Source organism: Prionailurus bengalensis, chromosome A2 (genome assembly GCF_016509475.1).
Source record: "Prionailurus bengalensis isolate Pbe53 chromosome A2, Fcat_Pben_1.1_paternal_pri, whole genome shotgun sequence".
Classification (NCBI taxonomy): Eukaryota; Metazoa; Chordata; class Mammalia; order Carnivora; family Felidae; genus Prionailurus; species Prionailurus bengalensis.
The window spans coordinates 3,259,582-3,287,427 of record NC_057348.1 but is presented as its reverse complement, the minus strand read 5'-3'; the positions used below and the strand labels follow the sequence as shown (position 1 = coordinate 3,287,427).

General features: G+C 55.5%; 1 protein-coding gene across 5 annotated transcripts; it reads right to left on the bottom strand.

Moving 5' to 3' along the window:
• Nucleotides 1-469: 469 nt before the first annotated feature.
• CHAF1A (chromatin assembly factor 1 subunit A) lies at nt 470-27,241 on the bottom strand. 5 transcript variants are annotated; one of them, XM_043586215.1, is made up of 15 exons: nt 26,936-27,241; nt 23,458-23,508; nt 21,791-22,659; nt 16,578-16,634; nt 14,105-14,334; nt 13,896-13,956; nt 13,500-13,568; nt 10,757-10,983; nt 10,051-10,219; nt 9,825-9,902; nt 9,271-9,363; nt 8,072-8,324; nt 6,923-7,413; nt 1,647-1,743; nt 470-949 (listed from the first exon to the last, which is right to left on the bottom strand). In XM_043586215.1, exons 1-15 carry the CDS (start codon nt 27,201-27,203, stop codon nt 849-851), a joined length of 3,114 nt encoding a protein of 1,037 aa, XP_043442150.1. In that variant the 5' UTR covers nt 27,204-27,241; the 3' UTR covers nt 470-848. The 5 variants fall into 5 exon arrangements, with proteins under 5 accessions (XP_043442150.1, XP_043442149.1, XP_043442153.1 ...); XM_043586214.1 differs by having other exon boundaries at nt 9,825-9,905; nt 26,936-27,211; XM_043586218.1 differs by lacking the exon at nt 26,936-27,241 and adding an exon at nt 26,478-26,869 and having other exon boundaries at nt 9,825-9,905.
• Nucleotides 27,242-27,846: the final 605 nt, after the last annotated feature.

Sequence of the window (27,846 nt, the reverse complement as noted above, 5' to 3'; positions counted from 1 at the left end):
CCCGGGTCTCCGATGCGCTCAGATGCCTCTGGGGGGCTTGCCACAGCCCCAACATAGAGCTGCTTCAGGGCCTCGGTGACCAGGGCCCAGGAGCCCACAGCCACCTGCACGCTCTTCCCAAGCTGTGGCCCGACCCCGATGCTGATCTGGAAGCACAGCTCGGGTCCCGGCGGCTGGACTGGACTGGACTGGACTGCTCACCTCAGGGACGGGCAGGGGGGACTGGCTGGCGTGCGTACCTTCTGAGAAGCCTTCACCTTGAACTAGGTCAGCACAGGGGTGAGGATTTCACAACAAAGCTGGGATGGTGCTTTCGCAAGGTGCAGGCCTCTATACAAAGGACAGAGGCACGCGTGGGGTCGGGGGGGTGCCAGCTGGGCATGGGCAGCGGGGCGGCTCAGGCCCCAGGTAACAGCACACACCCACTCACAAGAAACGATGTGTCCGAAAAGATGACAGACGCGCCGGGTCAGGGCTGGACAATAAGTTTATACACACCCACATGGGGTCTGGGAGCCGCAGCAGGCTCCAACTCATTTACAAGCATTTCATCACAGTGCCTGCTCCGGGGCCCGCAGGGCGCGACCAGGCTTTCCCTGTACAGGTCCTCACATCGCGATAATGCTTTATTAAAGGGCAGATTAATATGCAGCTTTTGGGGGGAACATTTTTACAAGTATCAAAAGGAACCAATCAAGCATCCTATATAAAACTTTCCAGACCTCAGGGGAGGTCTGCGAAGCAGGACAAAGTGCTCTTCACACAGACTCGCAGGACTTTCAAGTATCCGAGAGGCGTTTGTGAATCCCTAAACCATCCTACACGCATGCACCGGGCCGGTGGGGCGCTCAGCAGGGGCCGAGCGAGCTGGCAGGCGGGGGACTCTCGCTGCTGTCCATCCCCACGGACCCCCCAGCTCCGGAAGCGGTTCCACACGGGGCCTGGGCCTCTGCAAGGCAAGAGAGGGAGGGGGCTTTAGCCGACCGCACCCCAACACCGGGTAGGGGCTCAAGCTGCTGTCCCCCACATACCCCCTCGAGACAGCTGTATTCACTGCCCTCAGACCCCGTCCCCTCCTTAGTTCACTCGGCAAGTTCAGTTCAGCCTCCCTCACCACCCATACCAGCCCTGCTGTGCGCCCTGTCCTCACAACTGACCCTGGTACTTCCGATCCCCCCTGCCCCCCTCCCCCGCCCCAGAAATCCACCGGGCTCCCACCTCTCCCCCGGGTCTCCCTGAGCCCTGTCTATGGCCGAGACCACCCCAGGACTCCACCACTCTGCCTCATGGTACTCAGCCCGCAGGTCAACGCCACAGGGGCAGCACTGTGGATTCTCTCAGAAGCTTCTGGAACAGTGCCACGATTTGGGTGGTCAGCACCCAAATGCCAGACCATTACTGCACCTGTTTCTGCTACGGCTACCGTAGTCCAGTCCTGATGTGCCCACGGCAGCTTTCAGACCAGTCAGACCCTCCAGGGCCCGCACTGGAACCCAACGCCCACACCCACCCCGGCCCACCCAGTGCCTTTTGGGGTCCCATCACGCAGCCTCGCTGTTTACAGACAAGAGGCGCGTGGGAGCAAAAGGGCACGTTCTTCCCTTCCGGCCAGGCTGATGAAAGGGGAGGGCTTGGGCCTTTCTCACCCCCAACATCCGAGATGTCCAGGATCACACAGTCGCCGTCCTCCTCTTCCTCCTCCTCCGTGTCTGCCTGGAACCCATCCAGGTCCCCAGCTCCAACCTGGACAGACAAGGGCGCACAGGCCGTCAACAGCAGCAGCAGAAGCAGACGGGCCACGGGTGGGGCAGGGGGGCTGCTGTGCCCCCCCCCCCCGCCTCTACCTGTCCTGGCAACAAATTTGAGGAGTCTGCTTGAGAGCCTATCAGCAAAGGAGCCCTGGGGGACAGGGAGTTTCTGTCAAAAGACCTCACTCAGATCTCCGAAAACTACCACCAGCATTATCCGCGAACTGTCTCTGACTTAGAGACCCGGATTTCTGGTCCACTCATGCTTAGATCACTTCTGCCAGGGACAACACCATCCAAGCAACTGCGGGCGGGGGCCAGGCAGGGCCTCCACTGACAGCAGAATTTCCACCGACATCCTGGAGCCGTTTCTATCGGCTTTCACCAGAGAGGACAGAAAGCGTGAAAGGGAGGACTGATTTTATTTATTTATTTTATTTTATTTTTTCCAACGTTTATTTATTTTTGGGACAGAGAGAGAGCATGAACGGGGGAGGGGCAGAGAGAGAGGGAGACACAGAATCAGAAACAGGCTCCAGGCTCTGAGCCATCTGCCCAGAGCCTGACGTGGGGCTCGAACTCCCGGACCGCAAGATCGTGACCTGGCTGAAGTCGGACGCTTAACCGACTGTGCCACCCAGGTGCCCCAGGGAGGACTGATTTTAAACACCAGCCATCCACACGGGCGCCTTGGTGAACGACAAAGAACCAGCCGAGGCAGAGGTGGGCCTATTTCAACAGAAGGCCTATTTCTCACGACACTCTTGGAACTTCTCCGCTACAGAAAGCTGCCTTTGCCGGAGAAGGGGTGACAGACGGCACAAGGCCACTGGGGGTGTGCAGACTGCCGCCGGGCCCAGCCGGGCAGCCCAACGGACACGACAAGGGCCCCCAGAGCGAGCCGTGCTGCCAACGGCCGGACGCCAAGGGGGACTCCCAACCACCTGTGTCGAAAGGATCCCCGGGCTGAGGACAGATGGCCCGGCCCTCAACTACGCCACTCAGGAGGCGCTCGGCTGGGTCTGCCAGGCAAGAGGGACCCGCCCATCGTCCCCGCTCACGGGCCCCGCAGACGGGACACGCGAGTGCAGGTGAACAAGGCTTCCCACGGCTCCGCTGGTTTTCAGATGAGCCACCAAGCGCAGCCCTCCGGGATGGGCCAGGCTTCCACCCGGAGACTCCGGGAGGACATCCCGAGTCCCGCTGTGTAGCCACGGTAAAGCTCGGCAGCTGGGGAGAACCCTGTTCCGGGTCATCTTGAGCACAGACTTCTGACCGGAGAGGGAACACAGAACCTCTCCCCGCTTTAAACTAAAACCGAGTCGCAGAGCTCGCGTCACCCTCGGGCCTCACGAGACGTCCGGCGGCAGGACTGGCGCCCCTCCTCGGCCTGCTCAGCTCACTGACCAGGGCACCTGGTGAACCCACGCGTATCGGGACTACTTTGAACTCACACAGACTTTTAAACTCCCACAAAAGGAAGACAGCCCAACCCAGTCTAAAAGCTCTATCTGCACACCTCTAGGGTTTGCGACAACTACCCCCAAGGGTACAGAAGCACCGGCGGCTTTACCGAAACGCAAGTGGAAGCACTCTACGTGCTCCTGCGCCTTCCAACCTACCTTCTAGACGTCTACCCGGGTCTCCCGCTTTATGTGGGTGCCGTGCGGTGGGGGGCCTGCTCAGCGCGTGCCCCAAAGCCATTCCCCCCTCCCCGGCTTCTGAAACAGAGCCGGAGTTTTGTTGGGGGCTGCTGGCCAGTCCCTTTCCCAGCCTCTCCCGCAGCTGATGGGCTGTGCCAACGATTCTGGCCAGAGAGACTCAGGAGGAAGCCTGTCGGGGACGGTGTCCCTTTCCAGCTGAACGGAGCCTCTGCCACCTCGGTCTTGGGGGCAGGAGGGGCGACAGCCATCCTGTGACCATGAGGACCAAGGCCACATACTAAGGAAGGAGGGAGCAGGACACGGGGAGCCCGTCGGCACAGGAGCCGAGGACCTCTCGTTGCTGAGACAAACCCTCCTGTGTTGATGCCGTGGCTTTGGGGCCCCGTTACCGGTGGCCCGACACGAGGGGACCGTGGAGGAGGGTGTCCCACTCTGCAGAGCAGGGGCGAGGCTAGCTGCCCACGGAACCACTCCCAGAGCATCCCCAGAGCCGGGTGTTCCGGGCTTCTCACCCCATGACGCACACACCGTGCAGGCCCACACTGCGGTCCTGGGCCCGTCACGTGCCATTTCCTGAGGGGTTTTTAAAATGCAGGCTTTAGATTCCTCCCTCAGACCTACTGAGTCAGAACCACTGGGTCCAGCAAGCCCAGGACTCCAAAGATTTGGTCTGCTCTGAGTGGTGCTTCTGTCCAGAACAGTTTTAGACCCCCAGGGATAGCAGGTGAGCCGCACGCAGGGCCCGGAGCATGGTTCACGTGCCGTGTGGCCTTCGGCTGAGTTCCCCACGCCGCTGAGCCTCTGCAAGGCCTCCCCCGTGAACGGGGAACGAAAGCACGGGGCTGCTGTTCACATGTATCATCAGCTGAGACTCCCCGTTTCATGGATTCCCAGACACACACTTTCTCATGCATCCACGAGTCCCCTGGGGGGTCACCCTAGGTTAACTGGGAGCATTTTTTCTTTCCTGGTGTCTCAGTAAGATGATGAAGCATCTCGCCAATGAAACACGGGGATTCATATGAAGTGCCGACTACAGCACCTGGCATGTAAGGAAACGCGTAACAGGGGCTAAAATCAAGGTTTTCCGTGCAAACGTGGGTCATGAACACAAATGAGGACAGCCACGGGTGAAAGAGCCCAGTGGGGCTCAGGATGCAGCCGTGACCGTCACGCGAGGACGTGTGACTCTCACCCACCCCAGTGAAACAGACAGGGACACAGCAGGGCCCTGAGGGACGACAGAAGGGCAGAGGCCTGCAGATGCTGCTCAGATGGGGGGAACACACGAGGCTGTTTTCCAGCCCAGCCATTTTCAAGCCAGGTTCCCACTGCTGCTTTCAACCAGAGCCAGTCACACTCAGGTTCCTCCTTAGACTGTTTGGGTGACACCAGCACGGACCACGAAAAGGTCCTACTGCTCAAGCACAGCTTGAACACAAAACAGATCCAACAGGACATCCGGCAGCCCGACCCCCTCCCGCTCCCGCTCCCGCTCCCGCCAGGCACCGGCGCTCACTCTGCTGGTCCCTCTTCTCTCGTTTCGGCTCATTTCGGCTGAGGTCCAGGGAAGGAAGTTGTTTGTGGGTCTGAGGCCCCGACCCTAACCCAGTGGGCTCTCCACGGTACAAGCCGTGTCCACAGGCCAGGCGGAGCCCTGCACACAGCCTTGCACTGAGGACAGGTAACACGGACAGTTTAAAAAAGGAAGGTTTACGACGTATCAAAGGCCTGGGGCGCCTGGGTGGCTCAGTCGGTTAAGCGTCTGACTTCAGCTCAGGTCATGATCGCACAGTTCACGAGATCGAGCCCTGCATGGGGCTCCATGTGGACAGTGTGGAGCCTACTCGGGATTCTCTCTCTGCGCTTCCCCCACTTGTGCTCTCTCTCTCTCTCTCTCTCTCAAAATAAATAAATAGACTTAAGAACAGACAATAACCAACATACCAAAGGCCTCATCTGTCTGCTGCCAGCAGGGAGGTGGGCTGACACCCCCCCTGGGAGTAATCTCTCCTGCTTCCCTGTTCTAATGGCCACTTTCTTTCCTAAGCCAGATGGTGACTAATGTCAGAGAAGCAGTGGGCAGGAGCGGGGCGTGAGGGGGGCATCACCATCCGGCCTTTGGCACACAGCTCCCCAAGCCACACCTCCCCTGCAGAGGACACTGGACGTGAGCAGGAGACCTGACTTTTAAGACCCCCCCCCCCCCCCCCCCCGTCTCATCCCCATAAAACCTCTAACTCTGAGTTGCCTGCCTAAAACGAGGACCCAGTGCTCATCCTGAAAATAGGTTTCCAGTGAGACTCAGAGGCGGGATAGAAAAGAAACTCGTTACACTCACGGTCCAGGAAGGAAAAAAAACAGACACACCCAACATCAGCGAAGGCTGCCGCTGGGGCACCTGCCCCTCGGGGCACGCAGAGGGCCCCGGAGGCCACTCCACACGGGTGTCCCCAGGAGGCCGCCCACCCCCCAGGTCCCCACACTCTGCTCTGGGTACTTGCTCCCGAGCTGCCTGTTTGTGATTAGACCACTATTCCTGTGACAAATTCCTATCTGTGCCTCCCATCCGATGGGTTCTGCTCATCGCCGCCTACAAACTCTAGCAAGGGTCCCTGATGCAGAATAAATGCTTAATAGTCACGTTAAGTGAATGTAAAAGCAAAAAGAGATTTAAAAAACTAAAAACTGGGGGTGGCTGGGTGGCTCAGTTGGTTGAGCATCCAACTCTTGATTTCTCCTCAGATCACAGCCACGGTTCGTGGGTGGGATCGAGCCCAACGCGCACACTGGCAGTGGGGGGGAGCCTGCTTGCGATGGTCTCTCTCTCCCTCTCCCAGTGCCCCTCCCCACTCATGCTCGCTCTTTCTCAAAATTATTTTTAGAAAGTTAAAAACAAAACAAAACAAAAAACTAAACTACAAAGTCACTGCACGGAACCCTGCCGGGTGCTAAAAGGAAACGAGCTATTCAGCCACGAACAAACACGGAAGAATCGGACACACACAGAGCGACGCGAGAAGCCAACCACCCGAAAAGGCTACACGCTGTGTGCACCCACGCCTGCGATTCTGGAAAAGACACAACGACGGGGACAGCAGATGCGTGGTCCCCCGGAGTGTGGGGGAAGGACGGGTGAGCAGCCGGAACCCAGGGCACGTTCAGGTCCGTGGAGGTGCTCTGTGGTGGACACACGCCATCGTACGCCTGCCCACACGCGCAGAACACGCAGCAGCAGGCAGGACCCCTAACGTCAACCGGGACCCTGGGTGAGGAGGACACGTGGACGTAGGCTGTCCGTGACGACAGACGCACGGCTCTGGCGCCGGGTCAACAGTGGGGAAACTGCAGCTGGGGACGGGGGGGGGGGGGGGGGGTGGGGTGGCGTATGGGAAACCGCTATGCTTTCTGATCACTCTTGCCGCCGGTCTACAACGGCTCTAAAAAAATGCACTTTACTGCAAACAAGAAAGCCCTTGGGGGGGGGGATCGCCCCGCCCCGCCCCTCACCTGCCCGTCGTGCCTGCGCTTCTTCATGAACTGGGTGATGCACATGCTGCCCGCGGACTTCCTCTTCAGCGACATGGGCGTCCCCTGGCCGGGCCCCGCGGCCGGGATGCTGCCACTGTCCTCCCTGGTGGCCGAGGGCACCACGGTGACGTAACTCCACTGGCACGGCACGGGCAGGTGCTCCTGGTCAAAGCTCTTCAGCACCTGCGGGTGGACGTACCAGCACATCCTGAAGTCAGGCCTCTTCTCGTACACCGAGTTCTCAGAAATGATCCGCTTGAGCCTGGCCTTGGAGGGGACGGCGGCGTCCTCGCTGCTGGTGGGGGTCTGTGGGCGGGAAGAGCCGGGGCTCGGCGGGCTGGCGGAGCTGCTGTCGGGACTGCCCGTGTCCTTGCCGAGCAGCCCTCGGCGGCAGCACTCCTGGAACTCCCGGATGATCACCTTGCTTCCGTTCACGTTCCCGTGCAGCAGCGGGAGCAGCTGGGCCAAGACTGGCAGGGGAAGGGGACACGGGGGGGCGGGAGACACGAGGAGAAAGAGAACAAACATCGCACGCTGCTCCCTGGTCGGTCGCCAAGGTTAAGACACACGGTCAGCTTCGAGAGGGCCTTTTTTTTTTTTTTTTTTTTTTTAAATAAAAAACAAAACAAAAAACCACAACTTTATTTCTAAAGCAGGCTCCACACCCAGTGTGGACCCCGAGGCAGGGCTTGAACTCACGACCCTGAGATCAAGACCTACGCGGAGACCAAGAGTCCGATGCTTAACTGACTGAGCCCCAGGCGCCCTCGGGTGGCCTTCTAAGGGCAGGTTTAAGACACAGGAAGTAGCTGCAGAAAGTCTGTGAAGGCCAAGCTTCCCGGGGTGGGGGGGGGGTCTCTGGCTGAACCACCACGTCTGACACCACGAGCCTATTTCTCCTTAGTTATGGCCGCCACACGCTCCAGGGGGAGCGTGCTAATTAAAGTAGCTGCCCTGTGTGGCTGGTGTACTAAAGGGTGAACAGATGCCAGCAAGCACTGGCTTTCGTTGTCTGTTGAAAGACCTTGCACGTCTTGACCCAGACACCTAACAAAGTCTTCCTGGGCCCAGGACAGCCGGGGGCCCGACCCACTCCCGCTCCCCCTCCCGCCAGGCACCGGCACTCACTCTGCTGGTCCCTCTTCTCTCGTTTGGAGGCCTTGGGCGTCTGCTCCTCCTCCGAGGGGACCGTCTCCAGGAGGCACGCCGTGAACTGCTGGAGCACCTTCAGGTCGGCGCCTCCGTCCTTGTCGGCCGCCCAGACGCAGCCGATCTTCACAGGCTGGAGCACGCGGAACCTCTTCCCCTTGGCCAGAAACTCGTCCCACTCTTTGGCCTTCAGTTTCTGGCGAACCTTGTGGTTCTCTGGGTCGGCACACTCCTTGCAGGTGGGAGAACAATGCTTACTTTGGGGTCCCCGGGGGCCCTGTGCCCTCTCATCCCGCCTCCGGAGCGGCGAGAAGGAAGAAGAGCGTGCTGGGGCGGCGCAGGGCCGCCCGCAGTCAGGGCCGCCGCACCCCCAGGCCCCACCGCGTCCTGCACCCCTCTTCTAACGCTACCAGCCGGGAAACGGCAGAGTGTTTCCCTAGACTCGACCGTGACTGGCACGTGTGCCCCTTGCTGTCTGGAAGCAGTCCCTCTGGCCACGACCGGCAAAAGTCTCAGGTATTTTCCTAATGTCACCAGTAAGCCTCTCAAGGCCACTCGGGACTTGCTGGTGAGTATGTCACGCCAAGGCTCTCAAATCACCAACCCCAAATCTCATGCCCAGTTCAACCGCCGGGCCCGGCACCTTCCACACCGGGCCCGGCACCTTCCACACCGGGCCCGGCTCCATTCTCAAACACCGGTGAGCTCGTGGGCACCTCAGACGTGCCTACCTTGCTAGCTGGAAGCGTGTAAGACGCATCGACCCCTCCAGTCTGACTTGGAGACACAAAACCTACCCCCCACCCCCCACCCCCCCCCGGGGCTGTTTCTCCACTGCCCAAACACTGCATCCCGACAGGCCATCGAAAGTTCCACTGTCTGGCAGGGTCCGGAAAGTCAGTGGTGGGGGTTGGGGGTTAACCAAGGGGCACGGGGGCACCTCCTGGAGAGATGGAAAAGTCCGAGATTTCATTTGGGGTGATGGATTTACAAATGCCAATCGTTAGAGCTCACTGCACATCTTCTTGTAAGTTCCAACCTTAGCTAAGGAAACGTAAACAGGCCCGACGCGGTTTAGTGCCCTGACCCGCAAACCTCATGGCATCACTGTCACAGCCCCAGGCTGGGGCCCGGCCGAGCTCTCTCGGGGACCGTCACCTCCCCGCTCGCCCCCTCACCTCGGTGACCCCCTCGTCCTCAGACAGGTACCCGTGGGGCACGAAGAAGCCATCGTCCTCATCCTCATCGTCTCCCACTTCGTCGTCATCATCCTCAAAAGGAAAACAAAGGACGTTCACGACACGCAGCCCCAGAGTGTCGACTGCGCTTGGAACGTGAATCTGCGAACACCTGGCAGACGCTTTTCTGGACGCCACAAGCACCGGGAGAAACTTGGGGACCGATCCCAGTGGCTGACAGCGGGCCGGCGTCAGGTACCACAGGGCGCGCGAAGCCACCCAGATGCGAGACGGGGACGGGGGGTGCGGAGACCACAGTGGACCAGGGGGCAAGTGGGCCCCAGCTAACAGTGGGGGACGCTTCTTGCCTCCACTGCCAAGCAGGCTGGTGTCACCAGGTAGGGTTTCCTAAGACAAGCTGGAAATGGGGATGTTCGAGGCTGCCCGAAACGTTCAGGCAACCCCGCGGGCCAAGCAGGGGCCGTCTGCGAGTGGACTCAGCCCGGGGCCTGCCTTCCGGGCGAAGCCTGAAACCGGCGCGGGCAGGTGCTCACCCCCTCACTGTGGGACAGGGACTCTCCCGGCTCTTCCTCCTCCCACTCCTCGTCGCTGTCCACCTCGTAGTCCAGGAGCTTCTGGGAAAACAAAGGCACCGTGCGTCAGTCAGAGCAGAAAAGCGACGATACTCGTGGGATCCAGGAGACCCGCGTACAAAAGGCCAGACGAGAAGGAAACGCGGACAGGCGTGCCTGGACCGTCGGAGGTCTGCCACGTGCTCACCCTGTCTAGCGCCCAGGGGTCCCGCGGGTGGATGACGGTCGTCTTCTTATTCCACGTGCCCCAGTACGCCGGTCGGTGATTCTCGGAAAACTGCAGGAGCTTCATCCTGCCAAACTTCTTCCTTTCGGGAACGCCGTCGACCTTGCCGCTCTCCACGATCACCACATCGCTGAGGGGGAGCCAGCAAACTCAGGAACGCGCCTCCCCCGCAACGCGCCCGCCTGCCACCCAGGCTTCCCGGGGAAGCAGGCTGTAAGCGTCTTACGAAGACGGGTGACCGCCTGGTCCCAACGAAGCTAAGGAGCATTTACTCCAGGGACACAAAGCCGAGGAGGAGGGAGAAACAAGATTGCTAAGTTGCTGGCCCACAGCATCGATACAAGTAGGGTGGTGCAGAATGAGCAGACCGACAAGAACGGGGAGACGTCCCCCCAGGGAGGCTGGCACGGAAGGAACCAAGATCCCTGCCCCGAGAGTCCGGGAAGCCAGGACAGGAATCCGCACTCCACAGCAGCAGCTTCCTGCAAAGCCACTGCACACGGGGCTGCAAGAGCTCATGGGACGCCCGAAGAGAGACGGGTGGCCCAGAGCCAAGCCAGCAGCAGACCAGAACCCAGGGCTCTGTCCCGGGCCCCTCCCTTCCCGGCCTCTCCGACTGTGCTCTGACTTCACCAACAGGTAGACGACCGTCCCCCCGGCCACTAACCTGTTACAGGTGTCTGTGTTTCGGTTGGAAACCACGGTGGGTCCGGACCTGAGGGGCTGTCGGCCTTTCAGATCCTTCAGGAAGGAGAACTCGCCGTTCTGCTGCCGGAGGAGCTGGTCCAACTGATCACAGAGGTCCTGGTCGAAGGCGGTCCGAAACCGAGGGGCAAGGACCATGTGCTCTTTAATTTCAAAGGGGGCAAACTTCCCGCAAGAGCCGGCCAGGGTCTGAAATGGAGAAGAGGGTGTGACGGCACTCCCGCGTGCTGGGACGGCCGCCTCTCGGCAGCCGCGAGGACGAGCCGCTCGACACACAGCGCACTGCCCTTCAGATTCATCCGGGTTGGGAAGTCCCAGGAGACACACAGGAGGCCACATGCCATGTGACGTCACCTACACGGGTTTCTGGAAAAGGCAAACCTACGGGGTTGGAGGTCACTTCAGCAGGTGCCAGGGGCTGCGGCTGGGGGGAGGAGGCTGTGGACTGTCAGGGAACCCTATGGGCCGATAGAAACACTCTAGATCTGGACTATGCGGGTGCCGTGGAGTCCCACACACGTTGTCAGCCTCACTGAACGGGCAAGTTTTCCTGTCAACACCTCAATAAACACGGCTCTTTAAAAAGTAGCAGTGAGGGATGCCTGGGTGGCTCAGTCGGTTAAGCATCTTACTTCGGCTCAGGTCATCTCACGATTCCAGAGTTCCAGCCCCATGTCAGGTTCTGCACAGACAGCTACAGAGCCTGCTTGGGATTCTCTCTCTCCTTCTCTCTGCGCCTCCCCTGCTTGTGCATGCACACCCCCTCTCTCTCAAAATAAAAAACAAATGAAAGTAACACATTAAAAAAAGTTTCTTAAATAATGACAAGTAAGAAGGGGGGAGGTGAGTGATAAAAGCAGAGCTCCCAGGTGAGGAAACCGAGACCTGGGAGAGTGGCTTTACCCAGAGCCGCACCACAGCCTGGCTTGCGGCCTGGAGCCCATCCCCCACCGACCCCAGCAGAGCCTGCCGTGGACCTGACACATCAGCGTCTGTGTCCGCAGGTTCCGGTGGGCTCGGTGTCCCCTCCCGGAGCTCCTTCGGCACCAGCAATGTGTTTGTCAGTGGATCCCGAAGCTGGCAGTGCACGAGGACACGGGCAGTGGGGAGGACAGTCCACGGCCGCGACGTTCGTATCAGAAAGCCAGGCTTCAGCCTCACGGAGGAAAGAGTGCGGCGGCGGACAGCCTGCATCACGGCCACGTAGCAGGCCGTCCAGGGGCTGCCGAAATCCCCGCTGCCCACGCCAGGCTCGTGGGATGCTCTGGGACGGGATCCAGGCTCCATGACTTTGTAATCCCTCGGGATTCCAACTCACAGCCCGAGGTGAGAAGCAGCAGACTGCCCGCCTCCCTGACGAACACGTGCAGGGACACCGGGTACCACACGGGACAGAGTTAGGGCCGTGCCCCACACGACAACTGCAGAGATCAGCCAAGCTAAGGGACTCCACATAAAAGCACAACGAGCAAAAACTAAAACAAAAGAACCACCAACAAGCAAAAAACAAGACACACCGGGAAAGAGAACGTATCTGTCTATGGCCACAGGGTACACAAGGCTCTGCAACCACATGCAAATGAAAAATCTTCAATGTTGCCATTAAAACAAAAACCTGTGTACAACAGAAGATGCCACGAACAGGTTAGACGGCGGGTAACAGACTGAGAGGGAGTATCTGCTGTGTGTATCACCAAGAATGAAAATCCTGGCTGCGTAAACAGCTCCCAGAGGTCAGAGGAAAAGCCAACCTTGCAGAAAAATGGGTAAAAAATGGGAATTGGCAAATCACAGAAGAAAGAAAATGGTAAACAAATGCAAAACGATGTCTACCTGGAACCAAGGAAAAACGTAAAGTGAAAAAGGACATCAGTTTCTTTTGACCCACTGGGTTAGTGAAGTTAAAAAAACCGAGCGTCTGGCCCGCTTCTGGGTGGTTGTCCTAAAGGAAGGCACGGGTACAGAGCGGAGTGTTAGTGACACTCCGTGTGCCCCTGATGGGGCATCAACAGGGCAACGGACATATAAACTGTGACGCCATCCACACTACGCAAGCGCAAGCCGCGATGGAAAGAACAAGCAGACCCAAGCGTCCAGCACAGAGAGGATCCGAGACACGGCTGCAAAAACAAAGCAGGGACGTGACAGTGTGATCTGTTACGTGTATAAACACACGAACATATGAAGGGATGTGAACGCAGAGAAAGCGTTAGACGGACACCCTTGCACCGGGGGAGATGGGTCCCGTCTGGAGCATGGAGGGAGGGGGAAGGGAGCCTGGCGTCTCTGGAGGCAGACGCTGGTAGGAGGGGACAGATGCCAGGCTGAGGAAGCCGGATTCCGTGCTGAATTCCGAACTGTCCTTTTACGCCCGGTCTTGCCTCCCATCTGGAGCGTCAGCGCCCTGAGGGTGAGGACTGGCTCTTCCCGGACATCCTCCCCGACAGCTGCTAAGGCAAAACTGTTCAGGAAGCAACCTCCAAACACCTGGCAGTAGTTTGAGCAAACCTGACACTTTCCGCCTGGTGAGACGACAAAACACTGAGCCTCCGGATTCTACCAGAAATAAGAGCTCCCTCCAGGAGGCAAGCGGGGACCTCCTCTTGCCGAAAGGGAAGCTAGCTGGCCAGAAGATACCCTTGTATTTTCAAAAGGAGGAGCAGGCCAAAGACAAAAAGCCAAGCCGGAGGAGGCCGGCTGCTCACCTTGGGGGCCTGTGGGGTCTTTGGTTTCTGAAAGAACCTCGTGATTTCAGCCTTCTCTGCTTTAATGCGCTGCAACGGAAGAAAAGAGAAGCACGGAGAAATGGAGAGAAGCAGTGTGTGTCTGCAAACACGCCGAAGGCCCCCGGAAGGGGAGCCCCGGCATTTTTAAGAGGAAAGCATCGCTTTGAGGTCTGCTCTCGAAACCCACCAACCCCAGCCCCAGCCGGGCACCAGCCCATCTCCGTGCCAGGCGCGGAGGACGGGGAGCCTGCCGGCCACCGGAGGGTATGTGCACACGTGGCAGTCCCCGCGAGGGCCACCTGGCTTCCCAAGACGAAGGAACACCGGGCAGCGGTCGAGCGGACTGAACTCCGCAGTCCTGGCAGCACAGCCTACCTTCTCCTCTTCCCGCAACCGTTTCTCCTCTTCCTTTTTCCTCTTCTCCTCCAGCTTCGCCCTGGGAGACGGGAGACGCAGCTTCAGCCCGGAGGCACGGCGGCACACCAAGCCGGCCCGAGCTCGCCAGAGGCCGCTCCAGGGTCCCGGCGGCCTGGGGGTGCACGCTCCCGCCCCCAGCGCCCCCCCCCCCCCCCGGGCACACGCACTCCAGCGCCTCCTGTCGCTCCTTGCGCCGCTCCTCCTTGAGCCTCTGCTTCTCCGCCTTCTCCTTCTCGTCCTTCTCCCGTTTCTCGCGCCTCTCCTTCTCCTTCAGCTCCTTCTCTTCCTCCTTCTTCTTCTTGGCTTCTTCCCTGGCCCGCTTGGCCTCCTCCTTCAGCTTCTCCTTTTCTTCTTTCTCCGCCCGTAGCTTGAGCTGCTTGCCCAGCCGCTCCCGGTCCTGCGGCCGAGAGACAAGGCGCGGCTGGGCCCCTGCGCGTCTCCCAGAGGGCCGGCCGCCCGCCCAAGCCGCCTCCCCCCGCTCCCCGGGCTGGGAGAGAGGTGAGGGCCACCAGCCGCTGGCCAGGGACCTTGCTGGCAATTCGAAGGAAGAGTCTTGGTGTGCCTCTGGCTTCTCGCGGTCCGCGAGTCCGAGCCCCGCGCCGGGCTCTGTCTGGGCTGACGGCTCGGAGCCTGGAGCCTGCTTCCGATTCCGTGACTCCCTCCCTCACTGTCCCTTTCCCGCTCACGCTCTCTCTCTCTCAAAAATAAATAAACCTTAAAGAAAGTTTAAGATTCATTCAAAATACCACGTATAAACGTGGGCCAGAGTTACTCTCTTTTTCACTAAATTAAAAAAAAAATTAAAGAAGAACCTCCAGGGACGCCTGGGTGGTTCAGTCAGTTAAGCTTCAGCTCAGGTCGTGATCTCACAGGTTTGTGGGTTCGAGCCCCGCGTCGGGCTCTGTGCTGACGGCTCGGAGCCTGGAGCCTGTTTCCGATTCTGTGTCTCCCTCTCTCTCTGCCCCTCCCCCACTCATGCTCTGTCTCTCTCATCAAAAATAACATTAAAAAATATTTTTTAATAAAAAAAAAAAAAAAAAAAAAAAAGAACCACCTCCAGGCTACCCGCTGTTAGGCTTGAACCACATTTATTTAACCAGAGAGCCGTGATGAAATACAGACAGAAATGCCTATAGGTTCTACTTCTCTATCTTTAAAACAAAAGCATTTTTCCTTCGTTTCTCCCCAAACCATGTAAGATTATAGGGTTTTATTTCCTCTGAAATGGAAGAACGGGATGAGGTGAGGAGCAGGAATGTGCTAAATAAGGGGGAAATAAATGAGAATAAACAGTAAAAGCAAGAAATGACTTTATCTTTACATCGGCTCCTCATTCCAAACAGCTGGTACATGGCCTGAGGCACTGCGCTATTCTGTAACCTTGAACTCCTCCTGAACAAGCTGGCCTGCCAGGCAGAGAGGTGCTTCCTTTTGCCACAGCAACGGGTCACTTTCAAGGCCCATTTCCATCAGAAATGGGTTTCCCAACATCAGGACCCTGGCAACTCAGTTTTCGTCTAGCCGTATGACTATGCCCTTGTCTATACCCTCTGCCCTGAGAAACCCCTGGTTGCTTTAACAAAAGTCATGGCGGCATGCCATGAGAGACGCCTGGACTGTTCCAGTTCTCACACCGTTTCCTCTGCATCTTCCTGTGACGCACAGGACACTTGAAGAAGGTGTCTGCTCTGGGGATGGTAATGACACCAACAGTGTCTGTGCAAGGGGATGCCCTGCTTCTCATTGCTAAATGAGACAAGGCTTCTGGAAATCAGCCATACTGGAGCCCCGTCTCCACCCCCACCCCACCTCGGAGATTCCGACAAAGAATGAGATAAACCCTAAAAACGCCATCAAGATCTGACCCACAAAGGCCGAATGCCACCGCGAGGTGCACGGCACAGTGAGCAGCCGGTGAGCACACAGCCCGCCCCTTCCACCAGCTGGCGTGGGGGAGACGCCCGCTGGCCCTGTCCTCCACGGCAATGAGAAAAAAGTGCTCTGCTTTGCAGTGTGTGACACGAGGTGACCCCAGAACACGGAAGTGAAGCCTCAGAAGGGATCGCCGCGCAAGAATCACCCGTCTGGTGTCATGGCCACCAAACCAGCACGGCGGGTGGGAAGGGGCCTGGGACGCAGGGAGAGGGACCGGACCCTCTGGAAGGCAAAGGCTCGACCACATGGGACGCCCAGCTATCCAGCCAGCACTAACAACAACACTAAGAGAAAAGTCTACGAGCAAAAGCTAAAAATGATGCGACCCACGAGTCCCAGGGCACAGTTGTGTGAAATGAAGCACCTATCAGTGACGGTCAGGACAAGCGGGGAAAGGGGACAACAGGACCTTGCTTACGGTTTCTTTCATTTATTTACTTTAAGTTTATTTATTTTTGGGACAGAGAGAGACAGAGCATGAACGGGGGAGGGGCAGAGAGAGAGGGAGACACAGAATCCGAAGCAGGCTCCAGGCTCCGAGCCATCAGCCCAGAGCCCGACGCGGGGCTCGAACTCACGGACCGCGAGATCGTGACCTGGCTGAAGTCGGACGCTCAACCGACTGAGCCACCCAGGCGCCCCGCTTGCTTACTGTTTAACGCAAAAAGCACAGGTTAACGTTCTACTTCAAGGGGAATGTCTTACTCTTTGCAGTCTGAGCTTGTCCTTCTCTGCAGAAGCTTTGACCAGTTTCTTAGTTATCTGAAATGAGAGACGTTTCTCTTTCAACACGGGTTGTTTCAGTCACTACATCACATAGAACAAATCACACACTTCTTTGGGCAAGAAAGGGGGGCGGGGATAAGGGATTCACACGATTAAGAACTTCTTTATGTAAAGGCTACAATGTTCCAAGTGACCAGTTTCCACCAGTTAGAACCAAAACACTAAAATGTCCTAGTGAGGTCGTGATCTGCAATGAACACATACATCCATGCCTCTGGGGATAAGACTGAGGAGACAGATGACAAAAATGAAGGGGGCCAACCACAGGAAAAACAGGGCAGGCTCAAAAATAAATGCAGTGGACAGTCAGCCTCGGTGTCAGGCAGGTGACACGGAGTACAAGGGTTTGCGACAGAGGACAGAGGATGCACCCCGTCCAAAAGGGACAGAGCTCTTACTGGCCTGCAGCCCAGCAGTCCTGCCCCTTCAGATTTTTCCAAGAGTGGCTGATGTTGGGAACTGTATTTAAATTTTATAGGGAATGTGTAAAAATTAACACTACATGAATTAAATCAAACACATCTATGGGCTGGATTCCCATGAGCCACCGATCCGTACTCTCTGCCTAGCGCGGCTTCGAGAGAGTGGAGTGAATGCTCAGGAGAAAAGCTCAGCTTGCCAGAGGTGGCGATCTGGTCTAGTCCCCTATATCCTAGAGTACGACATTCCCTATCATCCTGCTGCAAAGCGAGCCTGGGCTGGGAGGGCTCACCAAGACGTACCGCTGGGTTCACTCACCAGGCTGGCGGCATGGCCTCAGGTAGGAGTGTGAGCAAGTTCAGACTACTGGCCTAAGCTCTCTCCAGAGCGGGGAATCCTGGAACCCAAACCACCAGCTGGCCGAACAGGAGGAGAGAGCGCTCAGGCCAGAAAAGCAGTAACTGCCCAGGCTCCTTTGAGCCTTGGAGAGGCAGCCAAAAAACGGGACTGACGTGGAACTGAAAAACCAAAGGCCTGTTTCTCTTGAAATGCTCTGACACACTGACAAAAATTGCATGGCGATGATCTATTTGGGAAAGTCCAAAACCTCTTCCAGAATAAAACTTACAGACCAATACATTCAACAAGACATCCTTCCCACTGTGAATTACATCTTCCCTTAGGAAATGGCTGAGCAGAGGCATATGAAAGCCACGCACACCGCGCTCGAGCCTGTCTGCACTAAGCACGTAGCAGCACAAACGCCCAGTTACCAAAGCGGTTTTACCAAGGGCTTAAGAGAAAGCACCTGCCTTCTCCAGAGTCACTTTGCCTGCCATGTCTGTGGTCCTCACCCCCACCATAAAGGACTGAACAGCAGAATCTGCACGTTGCTGTATCTGTCGTTGTCCTGTGCGTTCAAATTTACAGTATTGAATGTGATCCAGACTGCTGTGCGAGAGCACCTGGGGAAAGCACATTGGGTCAGTCTTGCCCACACGTGGTGAGTTTCCGTTGCAAATTCAACGTCCCCTCCCGCCGTGCTGAGTCCAGGCACAGCAGAGTTGACAGGATGCCCAGGAGCCGACTAAGGACGTCCAGCAATCAGAGCAATTACGATTTCGTGCAGAACCCATATCTATTGCTTCCCTGGGCTCTCAGGTGGACCTTCCTGGTCTGATATAACATTATCTCCCTGATATTCGGCCCAAGTGCTCATGAACTCTCTCCAAGTCTAGGCCGTATGTGTTACCTATTTGGAATTCAGCGGCCAAAAACAAGATCCACGATCCCAGAAGGAAGCTGAAATACACACATCCATCAACTATCCCACGTCGTCAATACTGATTTAACGAGATGCATGAACGTTCTTGTACTTTATTTGGCAGGGTCCTCTCAGAGCCGCTTGTTCTGATTTTATACATAAGGAGACCTCATCTCTTAGCTCATAAGCAGCAGCGAACGAGGTGCAGAGTAGTGGGCATGCAGGAGTAGCTAAAAACCCAATCACAGGGAAGAGATACAACCCAAATTGGTCCAGCCATAGTCGAGGGCAAGCAGGCAAAAATTAGTGTGTGCATTCCCGGGACCTCGAAATTCTACTCCACAGCAGCCCAAGGAAACATGTAGAAGGAAGCACATTGTTCTGTCTTGGCTGAGAATGAGAAATGGAACCATCCACCAACCAGAATGAGTGAGTCTGTGAGCTAAAGTTTGTCCACACGAGAGGTATAAGATATGGCAGCTAACAAGAGATACATCATCCCAGCCCAATGATTTCACACCCCAGAATGAAAAAGAAACATATTTACAGCACATGGCTCAGGTGAGGAAACAAAATGATACTGTATATTCCCAAGGGAGGCCTCACATCCACCACACAGAGAAACATAAAATGACAGCCTCCCAGGAGAGACCGGGGGGGGGGGGGGGGGGGGGGGGGGGGGGGGCAGAGAGGACTGGCATGCTTCCTTTATGTTCTTTAAACACGAAGAACTTAATACTTGTGTCATTTAAGTTCTACAGGGAAAAGTTCCAGCGATCTGGGTTCATTTGTATAGATGCAAAGATTCCAGGAACACAGCTGTATCAACATCATCATTTATGGAAAGATAATCTTGAATCTCCAGTAAAGGAGGATCAATGACAGTTAAAATGCAAACAAACTTGAGAAATGGTTCTATCCCAAATGGTAAAACACTCTTGCTAAATAGCAACCGTTTGGCTAGTTTCTGACTTGTAATCTGAGCCTGGATTACTTAAAATAGGTGTTCATAAATGACTGTTTTTTCAAAGGGAGATTCTCTAGAACCCTGAGAGTACTTAAAACAACAACACAGGGGCGCCTGGGTGGCACAGTCGGTTAAGCGTCCGACTTCAACCAGGTCACCATCTCGCAGTCCGTGAGTTCGAGCCCCGCGTCAGGCTCTGGGCTGATGGCTCGGAGCCTGGAGCCTGTTTCCGATTCTGTGTCTCCCTCTCTCTCTCTCTGCCCCTCCCCCGTTCATGCTTTGTCTCTCTCTGTCCCAAAAATAAATAAAAAACGTTGAAAAAAAAAATTTTTTTAAAACAACAACACAACAACCCCAACAGAATGAAGCTCTCTGGGTAGACTACATCAGACTCCCTTGGGAAGAGACAACAGGATCTGCATTTTAACAAGTGCCCTGAAAGGGACGGACGGACACACACACACACACACACACACACACACACACACACAGACACACACACAATACAGGGCCAGCGAATGCCTAGCGATTCCAATGCAAAAATCTTACAGTACCGACTCCAGGAATGACAGAGCCAAATAAAACCGAACAAGTTACAGCGGTATGAAAACCCCTGGTGGAGAACGGGGAAGGCGATAAAGTACGAGGCTGCGGGTGTCGTCGCAAATGGTCTGTCTGCAGCCACTTCCTCAGGCTGCGTGGCCCTCGGGGCGCCCAGAGGCTCCCCATGATCACCTCGTGATGGACCAGCCCACCTGTGGGTGGCAGGGGCAACTTTCTGCCACAGGCTCTGGGGTCATCTGAACCTTGGCCACTCACAGCGTACGATTATTTGCAAAGCTGTGCAAGAACACTGCCTTCTAGAGCATCTCAAAAGTGCAAGCCTGTGTTCGGAGTCAGACCGAGCATCTTAGGTGCAGGCCTTCCCAGCTGAGCACCCTCAGCTGTCTGGAGTGCTGTGTGGGCCAGCAGACAGACACCGAATTGTTTCATGACAAGGCCCCACTATGTCACTTCCTGATTCTCGGGCCTTGCTGTGGGAACAAAAACAAACTTAAAAAATGAAGTGATTAAGAAGAATGGAAACACGTGCACACGTCCTGTTCTCGAGGCTAACTGGCTGCACCCCGTCATGTGACAGTGTTTCTGCAAAGCAGAAGCAGCAGAATGGAACGGTTTCAAGCGATTGGCTGACCCAAACAAGATGGCTGACAACAAAAAGGGACTTCAGCCCTGATTCTGAGAGTCTGGTTAATGGCTCAGGCGGAAGTTTGAAGATGTACATCCATCTGCAACATTTAGAAACTTAGAAGAAAAAAAGACTTCCACTTTTGGTATTTTGAAAGCCTGAAGTGAAAGCGATTTTCTTCTTCTCTCTTGCACCTCTCAGGATATAAATGACATGAAATCGTCTAGAAAAATAATTTTTCCTCCAGAGATCAAATTTCAGAAAGTGAGCAAGGTCAAATCAAGCAGGTAGATATTGAATGATCCAACCAGGATCTAACTTACATTAAACAAACAAACAAACAGCGGTGGGGGGGCCGGGGGGAGCACCTGGGTGGCTCAGTTGGTTAATTTTAGCTCAGGTCACGATCTCACGGTTCGTGGGATCGAGCCCCAAGCGCTGCGTCAGGCTCTGCACTGATAGTGCTCACAGCACAGAGCCTCCTTGGGATGGGTGACTCCGGACGCTGTACGTAGAGCTTACTTAAAACAAACAAAAACAAAAACAAAAACCTAAAGTAAACAAAAATTCTACCACCAATACAAAAAACAAACCAAAAAAAAAAAAAAAAAAAAAAACACCAAACCAAAAACCCAAAACAAAACACCGTTAAACACACCTCTGGATTCTTGACTGATATTACCAGTTTCAACCACAAGACCCTATGGGCAGATGAGAACAGAGACAGCCGTCATCATGCTCATTGCAAAGCGGTGACACCAACAAGCATTTCAGAGGCCATCCTTCTGTGGGCCTGAAAAATGGTGCCAGGTTTTTCTTTTGTTCTTGCTGCTCTGGGGGAGGGTTTCAGATGGCTGGCTAGGCGGACGAGGGCTGACCCTACAGAATCCCCAGTTTATCCTTCCTGTGGCCTTGGGGCCTTTCCACCAACGCTGACTGACTTTTTACCATCAAGACCCTTACGGGGCTCTCGGAACAGGAAGAAGAAATGGAGGGAACTCACATTTGCCATGAGGGCTCATGGTTGCCTGCTGACAACCGTTCCGTCACTAAAACTGCTGAGTTACCAGCAGCATTCGTTAGGCGTGAACAACCACGGCTACCAAGATGACACTTGACACACTGGGGGCTAACAGAGCCACCCCCGAACACCTCTAATGGTTCTGGATATCGAAAGAATTCCGCATCTGTTTGCGGCCCCACCTGCTTGGCCACCAAGCACCTGGATGACACGGCGGTCCCAGGCGACTCCTGTCAGCACTGCCACACTGGCACTGAGCAGAGATACTTACTCTGCGGATGGGTGTGGAGGTGGGGAAGGGTCCGGGACTGCGGGGATGCCTTTTGGGAGCAGACTGCCCCTCGGGTGAGCTGGTAGGAGAGGAAGAACCCCCGGACGAGTGGCTAAGAACAGAGTCTTCCTCGGGGCCGGACTCCAGCATCTCGCTGTCAGAGGGCAAGCCCTGGTCTGCAGGCGGCGTGGGAGGAGACTTGGTTCGGGGAGGTTTTGCAGCCAGAATGTCCTCCAAGACCACCACGGGCACCTTCCCTTTGAACAGGATGCCCCTGGCTTCACTCCAACCGTCCTGGTCCTTCTCGGAGCATGTTCTCAGACCACCTGTCAGCTCGGGGCAGCTCTGGAGCGAGCCTTCCTGCCCCTCTCCACTCCTCTCTGCGCCTCTGGAGCCAGCACCCTCCTCCTCTGCTTTGCATGGAATGTCTGAAAGGGTCTCTTCGGGACACGTCGGCTCGTCCTTCAGACTGGCCTCCGGCAGCCCCCCCTCACCTCCAGCTTCTTCTCCGGCCCCACTCACGGCCTCCTCGGAGGGAGAGGCAGCAGACTTTAGTTTACTAAGGGCCTCGACGCCATCTAGCCGGTCACTCGAGTCCTCCGTCAAATCGGTGATGACCGTGGTCTGGTCAATACTGGTTTTGACTGTACTTCTTAAAAAGTTATCTAAGGGACCCTTCCCATTGACAAGTTTTGGATTAAAATCTATGTCAGAACCCATATGACAGCTGTTCTCCAAGTTGTCCAAAGAGGTCTCCAGATGAGGGACTCGGCCTTGTGCAGGGGCACCCTCAGGGCTCCTCGTGTCATCCGACGCGTCCTCACTTTTCTCCTTTGGGACAAGGTTCAGGCGCTTGAAGGGCAGGCGAGCTGAAACAGAAGAGGGGGGGGGGGCTGTCTTTACAGGGGAAGTGAGGAGAGCAACAGCTCATCAGTACTCTAATATTCCACGTGCTCAGCAAGTATCAGCCTTGCTGGGCTCGAGGCGGGGCTGGGGGGGATTTCTCTAGAAAACACTCCTGTCCTCGGGTGCCCCAGTTGGCCCCTGCCCCTAATCCTTTCACCTCCGACACTGCTGCCCTTAACGTGACTCCCCTCAACACCAGACTTGCTATCTGTCACCACAGGAGGAGGGAAGCTGCTACAGGGAACCAGATACCGAGTTTTAAAAACCAGAAACCACGGTCTTGTATACGGTCCGGTCTGCCCTGAGGGCAGATATACTACCCTTCTCACACAGAAGGATTTGGACGCATTTATCTCCCTGTACAGTGGTTCAACCAGGGGAAGGTGTGCCTGTCGGGAATGTCTGGGGAAGTCTGGAGACGTCACTGGTTGTCATGACGTGGGCAAAGTGACCAGGGACACCGCTAAACTCTACGATATACAGGACAGAATGTCAACAGAGCTGAAGTAGAGAAACCCTACAAAAGGCAGTGACCGCTGGATTTGCTCCTGGAAATCTAAGAAATCAGTAATGCAACCAAATGGGTTTCCTTCCAGTTGGAGGTGTGAGTGTTTATCTCCCACGCCCCCCACGGGCCCCTTGATGCTCCTGCCGACGACCCCAACAGAAGGCCTCTGCTCGAAGGAAAGTAAAAACACAACTGAGGAGGCCATGAAGGATATAAATTGTGAACAGTATATAACCCCTTCCCAGAAAGCTACCTTGTATTAACTTCTTGACTGGAAAAGCTGGTCTGTCTTTGCAATCCATGGCTGTGAATAAAAGCACCAAAGGACAAGTTACTAAAAGGTGGAAATCCTGAAGTCGTAAATGCATATGCAGCACCTCATATGTCCGAAGTGGTTGTCCCGTGGGGGCAATTTTTGTTTGCCACCCCTACCCCCAGGGCCTGTGGCAACGTTTAGGGAAATTTTTGGTTGTCTTGCGGTGGGGGGGGGGGGGGCATCTAGGGGTTAGAGGACACAGATACTGCTAAATATCCTAAAATACACAGGACAGTACCCACGACAGAATTTTCTGCCCCAAATCTTAATAGGTCGAGAAATTCTGCTCTCAACACTGTCACATCTTCTCATCTCCTTGTGGCACTTATCGCTCTGAAAGTTACATTGTTTATTATGTCTCCCTCCCAACAGGAAGCCTGTAACAACAGGGAGACGAGTTCCATACCACACCCTTGGCACCTAGCTCACAACTGGCACTCAGTGGGAAACCAACGAGTACAGTAATAGGGACAGCGGAAAGGGGAATGATGGGGCACCCGCTGGCTCAGTTGTGGGGCATTATTAAGAATAAAATCTTCGGGGCGCCTGGGTGGCTCAGTCGGTTAAGCGTCCGACTTCGGCTCAGGTCACGATCTCGCGGTATGTGAGTTCGAGCCCCGCGTCGGGCTCTGTGCTGACGGCTCGGAGCCTGGAGCCTGTTTCAGATTCTGTGTCTCCCTCTCTCTCTGCCCCTCCCCCGTTCATGCTCTGTCTCTCTCTGTCGCAAAAATAAATAAACGTTAAAAAAAAAAATTAAAAAAAAAAAAAAAAAAGAATAAAATCTTCAACGGGGCGCCTGCGTGGCTCAGTCGATTAAGCATCCAAATCTTGATTTCAATCAGGTCATGATCTCTTGGTTCGTGAGATCAAGCCCCACGTCGGGCTCTGCGCCGACAGCGTAGAAGCTGCTTGGGATTCTCTCTTTCTGCCCCCACCCCTTTCACTTTTGTCTTTCTCTCTCTCTCTCTCTCTCCCTGTCTCAGAATAAATAAAATTGAAAAAAAAATCTTTAAAAAAAGAAAAAAGGAATGAGTGGAAGCAAAGATGAGAGAAAATAATGTGTTAGCAATGTCACCATTAACGACCCCAAAATGTTCTCCTCCAATCCAACCCCCTCCTCACTACCAAATCTATAAAATCAGAATAGGGCTTATTGTTGTTTTTTTTTTTTTTAACGTTTATTTATTTCTGATACAGAGAGAGAGAGACAGAGCATGAGCAGGGGAGGGGCAGAGAGAGAGGGAGACACAGAAACGGAAACAGGCTCCAGGCTCTGAGCCGTCTGCATAGAGCCCGACGTGGGGCTCGAACTCACGGACCCCAAGATCATGACCTGAGCCGAAGTCGGACGCTTCACCGACTGAGCCACCCAGGTGCCCCTAGGGCTTATTGTTTTAAAATAAGAATCTACACATCTTGCCAGGCTGGAGCTAAAGTGCTGTCAGGAAATAAAGGAGAATGTTTTCCTGCATGAAAAAAAAAAAAAATCTCAGGAAAGGCATCTAATAATAACATCAGGGCTGATACAGAAATGACAGCAAACAGAGCTAAGTCTTTGGAAAAAATATCCTTAAATCGGTTAGAGTAAGTTTGAAAGCTGACACCTGCTAGGATAGCTGGCTTGAAAAAACTTACCCGGGGCATGCTACATAAGTTTTGTAAAAGATACAGACAAGGGAGCATTTGTAAAAAGCTAAAAACCTTGGCTGTCCCCCAAGCTGAGAAGATAAATACCCCAAGGATGCACATTTCCTTTCTACCCAATTCAAGACAACATCATCCTCAAGTTCTGTTACCCAAGTCATGTTCTTCCCCTCTTAACTGAAGGTACATAATCTCTAGCTACTTACATTTACTTCTAGGACAACCCCAAGTATTAACTGGTGTGGCCCCGAGTCACCAGCTCTGATGTGAGCGGAAGGCAAGTGACCTGGGCCCCAAAGCTACAAGCTGACACAAAACAGTAGCCCACCCGGGGATCCAGATCGTTCAGCGGTACACGTACAATTCACACACACTCGTGTGTAGTCACCAATGCTCTCCATTCTAAGATTACACCCCTCCTAATTTTATCTAGCCTTTAAACATCCCTTCCTTTTATGAGAGGAGGGTCACAGTAGGGAGTGCTTTTTAATTTTTTTTTTTAACGTTTATTTATTTTTGAGACAGAGAGAGACAGAGCGTGAGTGGGGGAGGGGCAGAGAGAGAGGGAGACACAGAATCTGGAACAGGCTCCAGGCTCCGAGCGGTCAGCACAGAGCCCGACGCGGGGCTCGAACTCACAGACCGCGAGATCATGACCTGAGCCGAACTCGGATGCTTTAACCGACCGAGCCACCCAGGCGCCCCTAATTTTTTTTTTTTTTCTTAGTTAAACATTCTTACGGGACCAAGTGACTGTCGATGACAATCAGCCGCAGCTTTATTTATAGGGATTTTAGGTCTCTGAAATTCCAAAGTCGGGAAACAATTGAAAGAATGGTTCTCAACTAGGGGGCGATTCTGCGCCCCCCACCAGAGGCCCCTTGGCAGTACCTGGATACGTTATTTGGTGTCACAAATAGGGAAAAGGGGTTGGCACAGGGATCTAATGGGCGGAGGCCATGGATGCTACTCAACACCCCAGGAGTGCACAGGATAGCCCCCAATGTCAACGCTGCCCAGGTGGTGGGTTGGACTAGTTGATTTCCTTGTCAACCCTTATCTGTCGGGCACTTCCTATGTGCCAAGCATTGCATCAAGGGCTAGGGATACAATGGGAGTCAAGCAAGGTAAACAGGCAGTCTGGTCTTCCTTGGTTCGCCATCCCACGTTTCGGAGGCTCTGCCAGGTGCCAGAAAGCCCCCTTCCAAGATGGGGTGGGGGAGGGGAAGACAGGTCTTCACCTTGCACGGCGGGCAGGATCAAGAACCCCCGAGTCCCAGCTCCCTGGCGATCCCACCAGCCAGGGCTCTTACCTGGGCTTGCCCTGAGCCGCAGACGCAGCGTTCTGGTCCCCGAACCCGTGTGACCCCGGGCCTCAGTTTCCCCACCCGGCCAGAGGGCCGCTGCACGGTCCGACTTGCTCAGGGGGCACAAACGCACTCGGCAACCTGCAAAGCCAGCCCTTTCGCCTCCCTGGGCCTCAGTCTCCCCTCCTGGCCACACCGACCCGTCACCGCAGAGAGCCCTGGAAGGACGAACTGACGCAAAAGCGCCGGGAAAAAAAATGGTCGCGGCGCAACAATAACGTCAAGGAGGGCGCCCTGCGGGTCGCGAAGGCCCTCGCTCAGCTTGTAACGGCCGCACCGACCAAACGCCCGCCGAAGAGGAGCGGGCCCGGGGCCGGGAGGCCCGTCCGCCCCCAACCGCCACCTCGGCCTGCGCAGGCCGCGCGCCGCGCCCCCCCTTCCCCTCGGCGCGGGCCCGAACCGACCTGCGGCCGCTCCCCTGGCGCCCGGCGCCCCGCACTCCAGCTCCTCCAGCATCGCCCCGGCGGCGGCTCGAGCTCCCCTCAGGCGGCGGAGGCGCGGGCTCCGTTCAGGCGGCCACTGCCGCTCGCCCTCCCGCCCGCGCCGCTGCTGCCGCGGCCGCCGAGCTCGTATTTGGCGGGAACCGCGGCGACCCCCGCAGCCCGCGCGGCGATTGGGCGAGGCCGCGTCACGTGACAGCCCGCCTCGGGAAGAAGGGAGCGCCGGGAGCATCCTCGCGAGAGTCGAGGCTTCTATTCCTCCCCATGGCTCCCTTATTGATATTCCCGCGGACGACCGGGGGGGGGGGGGGGGGGGGGTTCCTCTCGACCGCCTGTCATTGGCGGGGAGGAGGTGCCCCGCGATTGGAGGCGGAGGATGTCAAGCCGAGAGTTCGACACTGTGATTGGCTGAGCGTGTGGGCGAGGTCTGCGGGAGGAGGAGGGCCAGGCTCCTACGTCATGACGAAACGTTTTACGTAGGGGGACGGGTGACAACCTGAAACTGCGGTTTAGCGAGAACGAAGTTTTTGTTTTTTTCTAATTGGACATCGACTGAATATAGCAGCAGAAATTAGAATGATAAGTTTCTTTTTATAGGAACAACAGAAAGAAAAATGTTACATGCAGAAAAAAAGTTAAAACAATAAAAAGGCTATACAGCAAAAAGAAACAAGTAAATTCTGTGCAGCCCTTCAGAAGCATTTAATAGGCACTAAATATGTTCAGAGGGAATGAATGAAATGGATCTTACTGACTTAATCCTCGGGATTTTTGCAAACACGGTTTCCTCGCCTGGAAAACTCCGCAGCTCTTTTCCTGCCTGGTTTTCTTCCTAACTTTTGGATCTTGGATAGGCACCTCAGGACAGCCTTTCC

Coding starts and splice junctions, on each gene's coding strand:
- CHAF1A (XM_043586214.1), bottom strand. CDS start 27,203: ATGCTCCCGGCGCTCCCTTCTTCCCGAGGCGGGCTGTCACGTGACGCG. Junction 13,957..14,104: donor GAGCGACAGGAGGCGCTGGA/GTGCGTGTGCCC, acceptor CCCGTCTCCCAG/GGCGAAGCTGGAGGAGAAGA. Junction 950..1,646: donor GGACATCTCGGATGTTGGGG/GTGAGAAAGGCC, acceptor CTTGCCTTGCAG/AGGCCCAGGCCCCGTGTGGA.